At 41.5% G+C, this 13993-nt stretch overlaps 1 protein-coding gene across 1 annotated transcript; it reads left to right on the top strand.

Annotated features, from left to right (window-relative positions):
• The first annotated feature begins 11594 nt into the window (after window positions 1-11594).
• On the top strand, window positions 11595-12202 carry LOC142427772 (large ribosomal subunit protein eL29-like). The gene has a single exon (XM_075532905.1). The coding sequence runs from the start codon at window positions 11619-11621 to the stop codon at window positions 12099-12101; it is 483 nt and encodes a 160-aa protein (XP_075389020.1). The 5' UTR covers window positions 11595-11618; the 3' UTR covers window positions 12102-12202.
• The last annotated feature ends 1791 nt before the right edge of the window (window positions 12203-13993 follow it).

The raw sequence follows: 13993 nt of genomic DNA, 5'->3' as shown, positions 1-13993 counted from the left end.
ATGAGATTTTGAAAGGCTTATTGGATCGACATTAGGTTACATTGTTGTAGCAGATTTGTAGAGTGACCGGTGAAGCTCATGTGACATTTATGTTATAGCTAGTTGGTGATGCTGTGAAATTTTATCATGAAAGTGAAACCTTTTCTATGTTGTTGTTAGGTGGCATTGTGTCCATGGCAACCCTAAAACCCTCTATTTAACAGCATGAAACACTGCCCTGTCCTGCACCATCTTCACAAATGTTCCCATGTTTGAGCCCATTGTGACAGCCCCTGTGTTGATCCATTTTGTCGAAGGCCTTTCTGTTTGCCTCTCTCTCCCTTACCAAGCATGATGGCCTTCTCCAGGGACTGGTCTATCCTTAAAAAATGTGGGAACAAAAGTCTGACAAGTCATAGAGGCCAGTCCCACAGCTGAGGGAATGCTAGTGGTCTTCATGTTTAGCTAGTCTGCCTTCCATGATCTGCAAATGGGAAAACATCTTTAAAAAATCTAAAATGTGAAAACATCTCAAAGCCTGGTGTATAAGTACTAGGATCCTAAGACAGTTTACCAGTCAAATGCTTTGAAGTTCAGTCTACTTATACGAAAATTGGAATCTAACTACATTTTCCCAATCAGCAAACAGACGGACATGCTATTATGATATTTCATAGATTGTGCTTTTTTGTCAGTATATCTTATGGGCTTAGTGTATATTTATGTGTGAATGTCCACTGGTTTTTTAGGGGAGTAGTCCATAATAATTGCATGACAGTAGCTTTGTGTCTCAGAGTGGGAAAATTTTTGAGGATATCACTATTCATTTTTTTAAAAATCATTTTATTAGGGTGCCTACAACTCTTAACACAATCCACGTATACATCAATTGTATAAAGCACATTTGTACATTCATTGCTCTCATCAATCTCAAACATTTACTCTCCAATTAAGTCCCTGGCATCAGCTCCTCGTTTTTCCCCTCCCTCTCCACTCCCCCTCCCTCATGAACACTTGATAATTTATAAATTATTATTTTGTTATATCTTGCCCTGTCTGACGTCTCCCTTCACCCCCTTTTCTGTTGTCCATCAACCAGGTAGGAGGGCACATGTTGATGCTGGTAGTTGGTTCCAAACCACCCTGCTTTCACTCTCCCAGTATCACCACTCTCACCACTGGTCCTGAATGGATCGTCCACCCTGGATTCCCTGTGTTTCCAGTTCCTATCTGTACCAGTGTACAGAGGGTATCTATATTCTATTGCTACCTTTCACTCTTGCTGTGTTTCCCTGTTCAATAGCTTGTTCTATCTCCATGAAAGTACAAAATACACAAGAGTGCAACTGCAGTGACTGGAAAGTAGGAGAGTAACATAGATACACCTCAGAAAACTTCATAATTCCCCAAATAATCATCTCTATCAGCAGGTAATATGTCCGCTCTTGATCATGTAGAATTCTCCAAGACAATTCCAAGAATGCAGGGCTATGGGTTGCTACTTTGTTAGTTCATATCAGTAGCTCTCCAATGGCTAAGGAGGGGCCACAGGGAGAAGCACAAATTCTGCACTGTTTCCTGGTTGCTATCTTGCCTTCGCCCTGTGCTTCATGTTCTTCTAATAAATATTCTGGTTGGTCCTGTGCAAGGAGGTGAATTTGTCTCCTCCCTCCAATGGAAGAGAGGATATGAATGTGGAATTGAGACTTTTATTTTGGTCATTCGTCTGATTTGTGTGTTCTGACTGTTCTCTATTCTGAAAAAGAGATAGGAATAAGGTTGCAGTTGGTCACAAACTGTACAGAGATAAACTCATTATGCTAGAAGCATGCAGTCGTTGGGATAGCATGTAATTAGTCAGGAAGTGTGTCTAGTGCAGTGGTTCTCAACCTTCCTAATGCTACGGCCCTTTAATGCAGTTCCTCATGTGCGGTCACCCCCAATTATTTTCATTACTGTAATTTTGCTACTGTTGTGAATCTGGCAACCCCTGTGAATGGGTCATTCGACCCCGAAAGGGGTCACAACCCACAGGTTGCGAACCCCTGATCTAGTGGGTGAGGTGGGTTAGCTAAACCCTGTTGGAAATCTTTAGTAGAACAAGACCCCTGTGTCTAATCCATGTGAAATGAAGTCTCTATTTCCCAGGACTGTCATCTTCATCTTTCATATAGTGGAATGCATGGCACCTTGCTGAACCCGAATATAATGGATATTTTAGGACACTGTGGCTGTTGAAGAGGTGGCTGTGGATTTCTCTTAGGAAGAATGGGCATTGCTGGACCTTTCTTAAAGGAAACTATAGAGACAACATGTGATGACAGAAACTTTTAGAAACCTGACCTCAGTCGGTATGAATATTTTCATTAAAAAAGCAAAATGTGTGTGTGATACTCATTGATGCTACTGCAGTATGTGGGCTGAGTAATGGGAATACTTTGTTATATGAACAAGTATAGGAATTTCCTCTCAGGAGCATGCATGTCATGGTTCCCCCCCATGAATCTAAAGCTTAGTGTTATAGTAACTTCTTATATCTAGTGTGACTATGAGTCTACTAAGTTTCCTTACATGTTATAAATGTGAGTGTTGACCTTTTGTGCAGAGAGTATGTGTGCATTGTGCCTTGTAAGAGCTCTGTGTTTTTTACAAGGTTAACATGATAGCTTCATTTATTTAAAATCATTTTATTGGGGGCTTGTACAACTCTTATCACAATCCATACATCCATCCATTGTGTGTCAAGCACATTTGTACATTTGTTGCCTCATCATTCTCAAAATATTTATTTTCTACTTGAGCCCTTGATATCAGCTTCTCATTGTTTCCCTCCCTCCCCGTTCCCCTCTCCCTCATGAATCCTTGATAATTTATAAATTATTATTATTTTGTCATGTCTTACACTGTCCAACATCTCCCTTCACCCACTTTCTGTTGTCCATCCTCCATGGAGGGCATTACATGTAGGTCCTTGTCATCGGTTTCCCCTTTCTACCTCACCTTCCCTCCATCCTACCAGTATCACCACTCTCACCACTGGTCCTGAAGGGATCTTCTGCCCTGGATTCCCTATGTTTCAGGTTCCTATCTGTACCAGTGTCCATCCTCTGGTCTAGTTGGATTTGTAAGGTAGAATTGGGATCATGATAGTGGCGGGGGAGGAAGCATTTAGGAAGTAGAGGAAAGTTGTGTTTTTCATCGTTGCTACATTGTGTCCTGACTGGCTAATCTTTTGTAAGGGGATGCCCCGTTGCTGACAGATGGGCTTTGGTTCCCCAACCTGCACTCCCCTTCATTCACAATGATTTGATTTTTTGTTCTTTGATGCCTGATACCTGATCCCTTTGACACCTCGTGATCACACAGATTGGTGTGCATCTTCCATGTGGGCTTTGTTGCTTCTGAACTGGATGGCCACTTGTTTACTTTTAAGCCTTTAAGACCCCAGATGCTATATCTTTTGGTAGCTGGGCACCATCAGCTTTCTTCATCACATTTGTTTATGCACCAATTTGTCTTCAGTGATCATGTTGGGAAGGTGAGCATCACGGAATGCCAGTTTAATAGAACAAAGCGTTCTTGCATTGAGGGAGCACTTGAATGGAGGCCCAATGCCCATCTGCTACCTTAATACTAAACCTATAAATGTATGCACATAAATCTTTTTCCCCATGATCATATAAAAATATATTTACATATGTACATGCCTGTATTTAGATCTCTGTAAATGCCCTTTGCTTCCTAGTTCTTTCCTTTACTTCCTTTTACTTTCTTGTTGTTCTATTATCACGCTCAGCCTTCATTTGGGTTTCAGTAATTCCTCTCAGTTACATTGCCTTTGATCAATGCCTACCAGGCGTCCTACACCCTCCTTGCCAGTGATCAATGCCTACCAGGCGTCCTACACCCTCCTTGCCACTCTAACACATCATCATGGGTCCTGTAGGTGCAATTTACAGCAATAATAAGTAAAAATTATAATAAAGTCACAGAACATGAGAGATAGAAGAGAGATTGAAATAATGGAGTTAGACACATTTCATAGTAGCATCCTCACCTCAGCCTCACTTGGTCCACATGGAGAGAGAGATTTATTGCTAACCAAGGTTTTATATTCTCTGGGGACATGTAAGCCCCCTAATTAAAGGTGAAGACATCCGTCACAGGAAAGGGTTGTGCTATGGGTTATACAGTTATGGCAGGGGATGATCTAGGGGTTCATATGCTATAGGAAGAGGAGGGAATAAGGGTATACGTGTAACAAGATGAGGGGACCCAAAATTCATGATAGTGGCCTAACTTTGGATGTCACTGAGCAGGTTTGACCTGTTCTGGCTCACTATAGAAACCATTATCAGTAGGATATAAACCTACCCTGCAGGGATCAAACTGAAACCTTTAGGGAGAAGTAACCCATTATCCTTAACAACAGGGAGTGGGCCCTATTTGTGGTGGAACAACTGATTGTCTTCAGGGAGGTAACTTTACAATCACCATTAGTTGCGAGCAGTGTCCTAAGTCTAGCATATATTTGGGGAAACAACTTGGGAGAAATCTTTTTGTTTCCCACAATTTTAGATCACTTATTGTTCCCTTGTCCCTGGGTTGGTTAACACCACTTCCTTCCTTTCCCCCACCTCCCCCAATCCCATGTCCACCCCCTTCCCCCAACCATGGGTCCTATTGCTTTCTCCTCCAGATTGTTTGTCCAGCCTATCTTATCTAGATAGACATGCAGAGATAATATGTTCACACACACACACACAAAGACAGCAAAACAAAGTGACCAAAGAAAACAAAAAAACAGCAACAAAAAAAGCAATGACAAAAAAGAAAAACCGTAAAAAGTTAAAGGTGTGTTTGTTGACCTTTAGGAGTGTTTTCCTGTGGAGTCTGATAGGCTGCCACACCCCGGCCCCAAAGTCTATTTTGCGTACTCCCTTGGGACTTCCTCACTCTGCTCCCCATGTTCTATTGCATGTCCTTAGTGTTTTGCCTTGGTGTGGTGGGGTCAGATTAGATGCAATTCTCACACAGTGTCTCCAGTGTTGTCCGCTGTAGGACTATGGGTCAGTGAGGGATGTCATGTCTCATAGTGGGGCCAGCCATAGGTCCTCCCTTTGCATTGGCTGCGCTGAGCGGGGGATATTGTCCTCAAGGCTTGATTGGCCAGGATGTGCTCCACTCTCTCTTTCTCCCTCTTCATTTTCTCCTGTGTGCTACATGTCCCTTTCCCTGAGCTGTAGCTTCAGTGTTGTCCTCTGAAGTAAATTTTTCCAGGGGTAGGGGGGGAAGGGGGCAAATGTCCTCGTAGTTGGGATTGAGGCTGGCCCCTCAGATACTGTTGTTATAAATAGATTTTCACCCACCCAAAATCCACAGACTTAGAGGAACATAGGGCTGACTTGGTGTCAGGGAATTGGTGATTATCTTTTCACACTTTCCTTGTGATGTGTCTTTCTTTAAGAGCAGCATGTCAGATACACTCTTTTTCCCACATATGTCACTAATGTGATGGGGACTTGCCTTGGGCTGGAGTATCTAGAAAAATACAACTATAGACACTAACATATACATAAGAAAGAGATTTTTATCAAGAAAATATCCCAGCCCAGTCCAACTGAAGCCCGTGGGTCCAATTCTAGCTGGAACATCCATGGCTCAGTGTGTTCAAGTCCTCAAACTTCAATTTTTGGATGAACATCAATCCTTTCTGCTGTCCAGCTTAATATAGGTGTGTGTATATCATATACATTTATGTGTGTCTATATATGTAACTATATTGTCACTCTAATATTATATGTGCCTAAAATCCCTTGCTTTAGTTCATTAATTCATCAGTATATGAGGACCTTCAACACTACAGAAAACTGCAGGACTCTAAATCCATGACTTTCATCATAGAATGGGTCGAAACAAATTCTGTTTCAGGGTTCTAATTTGAATAATTTTGCATTTCCTTCTCTGTAAGATAAATGCTGTAATTTTGATCATGCTGTATTTTCTTTATCTTTTTTATTAAATCATTTTATTGTGGGATTATACACTTTTTTTATCATACACTCTTATCAAAATCCACACATCCATCCATTGTGTTGAGCACATTTGTACATTTGTTGGCATCACTATTCTCAAAACATTTTCTTTCTACTTGAGCCCTTGGTCTCAGCTTCTCATTTTTATTCCCTCCCTCCCTCATGAACCCTTGATAATTTGTAAATTATTATTATTTCATGTCTTACACCGACTGATGTCTTCCTTCACCCACTTTTCTGTTGTCCATGCCTAGGAGAGGGTTATATGTAGATCATTGTGATTGTTCCCTCTTTCTCCCTGACCTTCCCCTCATCCTCCTGATTAGCAATTAATAATTAGTGAGTTAAGTACCAAGAGTTATTTCAGCGTGTTTAAATGTAGCCTACCACATCTTTAATATTTATTAGCTATTTATGGCATATCGTGAATATTTTATAGATATTATCATTAAATTATGATTAGAGGAATTTTTATTTCTTTTTGGTAGGCTCTTCTTCCTTAAAAAAATGTTAAGGGGGTGGAAGGGGAAAAGAGAGAAGCTGATACCAAGGGCTCAAGTAGAAAGAAAATGTTTTGAGAATGATGATGGCAACAAATATACAAATGTGCTTGTCGCAATGGATGTACGTATGGATTGTGATAAGAGTTGTATGAGCCCCCAATAAAATGATAAAAAATGTTTTGGAAATTTTGATTGCAACATATGTACAAGTGTGGTTAACACCATCGAATGGTGGATTTTTATAATATTTGCAAGACCCCCCCCCAATAAAATTATTATTTAAAAGAATGTTAACCTGATTGCTCTAGTTAGAACATACAGTCAATTTTTAATATTACTGGTAAAACTGGACATTTATGTTTGTCCTTTTTCAGACGTGGGGTGATGTTTTTGACTATCTTTTTAGGAATGTATATTGGCATATTAATATATTGAACTATATCTGCTTTATGTTGGATTTGTAGAGGTTTTTTCCTTAGCATTAAAAGCCTTTGACTTTGCTTAGTATGTTTCTTTGTCTATTTAGATTATCCTTTTTTTACATTAATTGGTATATTACAGTGCTTATTTTCATGTTAGATGAATTCTAGGATAGATTCCAAGTACTCATCATATGTAATTATTTTCATGTGTTTTTGACTCAATTCCCAATATTTTCAAGAACTTCTTCATGTAGATCCATTATCAATATTAGTCTCCAGTTTTCTTGAAGTTTCATGATCTGACCTTGTTAACAGGTTATTACTGGTCTCATAGAAAATTTTAGTAAGTGTACTTTCACAATCATTGTTATGTTTCACCCAATAATGTGAACTTAGACAAAACGCATAAATTGTTTATTCATACTGTGTGAATACTCTGGTGTCTAGCTGCCAGAATCTTCAAATTTAATCTGTCTTCCAGTTAGCCTTGAAGTTTCTCATGGAATTTAATTGTGATTCAGTTGATTATAGACCTTCTGAACATCCTGAAACCCACTCAACGCTCATGGATCACTTGCTCTGGCTGGATCCTCTAGTCTTGCAGCTAACCCGTCACTCACACCTGAGACTATGGATGGGACATCCTTGAACTCAAGCCAATAAGCCCACTCCCCCAGTGTGTGTTTGCCATCAGTCAGCATTACCTAGAAAGTTTGGAATCCAGAATTTAGGCCAAGATGACAAAATGGTTGAGCAGTCATCTCTTTTCTGGATCCATCTTGTACTTTTAAGCTTCTGCCCACACCTTGGTTCTTGCCATGGCCCATCTACCTTAGCCCTTGCCATTCCTTGACTGTAGGCTGCAGTCTTTCCCAAAGGCTTTAAAATTGGACATCCATAAACACAAGAGTTTAAGAGAGTAGCAAGTAAGGATTCCCCTGGCAGGTTTTCTTGTTTAGGATATCTCTGTGTTGGCCAAGGTACGTCTAGGATGTCCTAGTAGTGTCCCTCTGTCTCTTGTTGTCCACCTGTACAACGTTCTCTACTTTCCACACTATGATGCATAAATGGGTACCCAACATAGGCATTTCTTCACACACAATAGATATCATAAAGAATACCCAGGATGCAAGGGGATTGGGGCAGGTTATACTTGATGAAAAGCTCAGCCTACGTTGGAGTGACATCTATGAACATGATTCAGCTTGATCACTTTCACTAGATATGTCAAGGGTTATAGTCTGAGGTGCACTATGGGCTGGTAAAGAACATTCTTCATAAAATATTCCTTTCTTCAGTTAGATTGCTGATGAAAAGAAGATATTTACCTTCAGTGGAGCTTGAGAATTTTGAGGCCTTAAATACTTGCGCTTTATTCTAAAACGGAATATTGTGTTTATAGGATGTGAATCCAAAGTTGATGATGATATTTGAGAAATTAGTAAAATGCTGTGTAAAGAGAGTGGGCTTTTATTTAATGCAAACACCCTCAGCTTGGAGTGTGATCTGGATCCCAGTTGGTGGGGGAGGTCACTATTTAGCCCAAGAAGTACAGGCCAAGAACCTGATATGCCTTTTTCAGCATTGCCTCCTCTTCTGATTCAGATCAAAGATTTGCCACAGAGAAATATGGTCCAGTCTAGGGAGCTAGAAATCTGGTACTACTGTCTTGCACATTGAAGCATCACAAGGAAGGATTTCAACTTCTGACTGGGTTGTAAACCAAATCCATTCACCTGACTCCAAGCAGGGTGAGCATCCCTGAGGTTCCTGGGGGCAGCACTGGGCAGAGGAACTTGAGGGAAAGGAGGAGGGATCTGGGCTTCCTGGAGTGTGAATCCAGGAAAGCACCAGTGTACAAGGATCCAGGCTGCCCCATTGGTCAGGGTCTGAGCAATTTGAGCATCTCCCTGAAAGATAGAATTCACTTGTTATGAAACCATTTATAATTATATTAGAACTTAAATTGTGAGCACTCCAATTTCCAAAAGGTTGCTGGCATAGTGGTTACAGATTGGACTGCTAACTGCCAGTCAGAGGTTCAGAATTACAAGTCACCCCTGGGGAGACAGACAAGGTTTCCGATCTTGTAAAGAGTTACAGTCTCAGAAATCGACAAAGGGCCGGTCCACCTCCTTTTAAAGTGTTGCTATAATCAGAATCCACTCGCTGGCACTGAGTTGGGTTTAAGGTTTTCGTTGCTGATGACAGTGACAACTCTGTCCATTTGCTGCAACCCCAATTTGATTAAGCTTCCATTGAATTCATTCTGATCATTAACCAAGAATGTAGATCATCTTCCCTTTGGGGAGAATGCCTTAGAAAATAGATTGCCTGTACTCCTCTCTAGCCAGCCCCTTCCCAGGGCCTGCCTACATGTGTCCTTGATGGAGCTCACCTTACTGAGGACAGCACAGTAATTGATTTCCTCAGTTTGAAGGGCCTGGACGATTCGTGTAAGTCCTTCTATCTAATAATGTGCATGTCCCAATTATGGTCCCATTCCTGCTGCTTTACTGTCCCACCTGTAGCTGTGATGTACTGATCTGCCACCAATCATGATCTGTGACATGATCTTTTGTTCTGTGCCCTATTATCCAGGGTCTCGACTGAATCCTCAGTTGCATTTGAACTACTGATGGCCTCCCTTATCCATATGATTTATGTGTGTGTGTCTTTTGTTGTCTCTTAAAGTTTAATAAATGTCCTCCTTAAATTATATTTGACAAAGGGGTTACTTTTCTACACAAGGTACAGTTCTTTGGGACAGCATATTGACAGCCACCCTGCAGGTGAGGTCAGGCCCTGCAACCCCCTGGCTTCTGTCCTGAATGGGCAAATGTTACAAAGGTCTTTTCATTCTGCGGATAAATGCTCACTCTGCACCTTAGCCTCACACCAAACACACTCAGCTCTATGTAGGTTGACAAATCAAGTGACCCAGATAAGTACTCAGATGTACCCCTATTTCACCTCCTAACCTCCTGCCCAAAGGCACTTACGTCACTTGTTCTGTGACCTGAGAATCCCACTGGTCTGTCTCAGTCTCTTGGTTCTGCTGCCACCATGTCTCTGTTGCTGCTTCTCCCCATCACTTCCTCTCTTGTGTCACAGCTCTCTGTCTTCTGGATTGAAGAGTTTTAGTGCTAGAATGTAGGATCCAAAGGCCCCTACTTCTGGCTCTTCTTTTTTGATGGTAGTGAGATCCCAGTTTTTGTCTCTGAAATGACTCAATTAGTCCTAGGACGATTTCCAGTGTGACTGATCTTCAGGTTAGATTTTAGATAGTTTATTTACGTAACCACAATGCACAAAGTACCGATGTATTGTTGGGCAAGATGCCCAGTCCTCTTGAAGCAAAAAAAAAACCAAACTCACTGCCATCAAGTTAACACTGACTCATAGTGAGCCTTTAGGACAGGGTCGAACAGCCCCCGTGAGTTTCCAAGACTGTAACTCTGGCGGAGTAGAAAGCCATGTCACTTGTGGTTGATAGAAGCCCCATCCTGCTTTTGAGGAGAAATTGGGGGTTTCCAACTGCTGAACTTGCAGGACAGCCCGACAGTCACCACTGTGCCACCAGGGCTTCTTTGCCTCGTTCGCATTGGCAGGAGACAAACCCACGTAAATGATTTGGAAGAAGTTAAGGGGACATAGCTAGAAAGACTATATGTGTATAGGCCAACTGTCTAACTCAGTGATTCTCAACCTTCCTAATGCCCCAGCCCTTTAATACAGTTCCTCATGTTGTGGTGACCCTCCAGCCATAAAACTATTTTCATTGCTACTTCATAACAGTAATTTTGCTACTGTTGTGAATCAGGCGACCCCTGGGAGAGGGTCCTTCAACCCCCAAAGTGGTCTCAACCCATAGATTGAAAACCGCCAATCTTAACTGCATTAGGTACTACAAATAATGCTACATTAAAAACGTTATCTATATTGGGATTCAAAAATGGACTCACTATTGGGGAATGTATACTTTTTCATATATATATAAATATAAATTTCAATCTAATAGATGTCATGTAAGTGTTTATTATGGAGCCTTGGTTTTAACATATGCTAAGAGTTGGACTTCTATCTTCAAGGTCAGAGGTACACAGCCATTAGCATCGTGTTATGCCTTTAAAGTCTTGAAAGCTCTGTACACCAGTTCTCCTGTGTCCTATCTGCAGATTATACGTCTAACTCTACTTGATGGTGAGTTTTAAAGTGTTTCTAAAGTGATTATACAATTTATAGTTCTTCTATAAAATAATCATTAGTTTATAATAGCTCTTTATATAGCCCATTTAAAATGTTTCCAGATGCTTTAATTAACATATTTATCTTAAAGATTCATTTGTTATTCTCCTTGAGAGTCACACAGTAAGGAATTGATAATTCTGTGTGCTGTGAGGTAGGGATTCAAATGTTTTGTTTCTTCTTTCTGACATTTATATTTGATTGCCCAATCTCTATTTGTTATAAAGTAATCTTTTATTCACATGTTTTAAAATTAATGAGTTTTATATTTTTTTGCTCATGTTATAAGCATGCTTCCCAATACTCATTGAGGGGACCATTAACAGTATTGGGAACTTTGTGTGTTAAGAGGGAAAGAACGGGCTGCACCGCGACTTTCTCTCTCTCTTCCGGTCCCTGGCGTTCCGGGAGCTGCAGGCGTCGGTGTAGACATGGCCAAATCCAAGAACCACACCACGTACAACCAATCCCGGAAATGGCACAGAAACGGCATCAAAAAACCCCGGTCACAACGATACGAATCTCTTAAGGGGGTGGACCCCAAGTTCCTGAGGAACATGCGCTTCGCCAAGAAGCACAACAAGAAGGGCCTGAAGAAAATGCAGGCAAACAACGCCAAGGCTGCGGCTGCTCGCGCTGAGGCCATCAAGGATCTTGTGAAGCCCACAGAGGTCAAGGCCAAGATCCCAATGGGCGTCAACCGCAAGCTCAGCCGACTGGCCTACATTGCCCACCCCAAGCTTGGCAAGTGGGCTCGTGCACGTATTGCCAAGGGTCTGAGGCTCTGCCGGCCCAAGGCCAAGGCACAAAGCAAAGCTGATGCTCCAGCCAAGGCCACGACACCAGCAAAAGCTCCCAAAGGCGCCCCTGCTCCAGCTCAAGCTCCCAAAGGCCCCCAGGCTCCCACAAAGTAGAGTTCTTTGTGAGGGCGAGAGGGACTGGTGTGAGCCCTGGGCTGCTGCCTGCATGGCGCTGGTGTCTTCTTGTGCTGTTTGTTGTACAAATAAACCCACGTGGCGCTGAAAAAAAAAAGAGGGAAAGAACAGCATCTGGACCTACAGGTTATGTGTTACTCACATTGTATTCTCCCATCAGCTTGCAGATGGTGCATCACCAGCAGCGTAGAGGAAGGAGGAAGAAGCGCCTGGTATTATTATTTTGGGGGTGTCCTCATGAGAGATTGAAATTTGTGAGCATCATTAGCTGATCCAGATAAAATAAACAGAGCATCCCAGTTGCCGGCAGTGTTATAAGGATCAGAGAAAATGCCCAAAGCTCAGGTGATTTTGATGTGTTTTATCCTTTTCTGTATTTCGTACTGGAATTGTAGGAGCCTGTGTAATACTGATTCAGTTCATTGGAAAAGTGGAGATTTGAAATACTAGAAGTTAGAGATAAACTTTGACTCTGACTTCAATATTTGGCTGGAGAAGTTTAGGAGTATATTGATCATAGGATTAACATAAACTATTGACATTGAACATAATATATCAGTGAGGATTCTTTGGATGACATTATCTTCCAACTCATAGTTTATTATTCTATGGCCAGCTCCTGAGAAGCATTCAAATGATATACTATGCATAATTTTTAAGGAGAAATAAAATCACTTTTTTAGGAGAGTTCACTTTCACTATTCCATGGGATTTTGTTTGGGTAAGTTCCTTTAAAGCTTCTTTCTGAAGGTTATATATTAGATAATCTCCCAAACAGCAGCATTCTCATCAATGCATCTAACATGGACCCTGTAGCAGTAGTGGTTTAAAAATGGTTGACAGCAGCTCACCTCCTCGCACTATGGAAGCAGGAGAGAGAATCAACATCAGCTTGGATTTGTATGAGGCAGAGCTTAGACAGACCTGTACCCTCCAGTAGATTTCCAGTTATGACACCAGTATGTTTGCCACAGCCCTCTCCTACTCAGCTCAGTAATTTTTTTTGCAGTTGCCATGGGCTAATTACACTTCAGAGTCACAGATAACAGGGTGTAATTTGATATCAGAATCAATAGGCTACACATTGGCTTTCATATTAAAGAATCATGTAAGCACATTTGCTCTTCTTCAGGGCAGGCCTGTTTTCCCTGTCCTCTATCAGACATTTTTCCTTCTATAGGTTGGTTCATTTCTTAATTCCATCTTTATAGCATCCTCTCAACTTCTTTGGGATATCCTCTTGTTGATCTTGACTGCCACTTTCTTGGCTGAAAAGTCCTTTCTGGACCTGTCACCATTGGCTCTCTCACTGTGTCCCATCTGCCCTTGTCTTTATCTCCATTACACAGCTCTTGATCTGTGAATACTATGGTTCATTTTGCAGGAGCAGCAGTAGACCGGTCCCTATGAAGTAGAGGTTCAAGATGGTCCATGATTTGCTCTCCAGCATTTTACAAAACTAAATAGTCATCAAGTAAATAAATCCCTCTTTATGATGTGGAAGCTGGTGAGTCCCTAATCAGTGTAGAGGTCAGGGATCAATCTGTAAGGTTCTCCTCATCCATGTGTTTGCAAAGGCTAATGAACCAGCTCACCAGGTCAGACCACAGTCCACTGCCTCACAAAGTGAAGTTGTTGAATCTGGTCAGATAATAGGTTGCAGGGACTGAGGAACCCAAATGGGAAGGTCAGGCAGCAAGCTGTTGACTCATAGAGTGAGTGTATTGAGCTGTCCAGTTAGCACACACAGGCGGCTTGCAGTTGTCATTCAAGGAAATGGCTCATGAATTTCTGGAAGCTGCAAATCCCTAATCCATGGGTTCATTCTGAACTGTGTGGCTACAGGGGCTAACAAAACCAAATCAACAAGT

Source organism: Tenrec ecaudatus, chromosome 15 (genome assembly GCF_050624435.1).
Source record: "Tenrec ecaudatus isolate mTenEca1 chromosome 15, mTenEca1.hap1, whole genome shotgun sequence".
NCBI lineage: Eukaryota > Metazoa > Chordata > Mammalia > Afrosoricida > Tenrecidae > Tenrec > Tenrec ecaudatus.
Note: the sequence above shows the minus strand (reverse complement) of the source record. Positions and strands in the feature narration are given on the sequence as shown.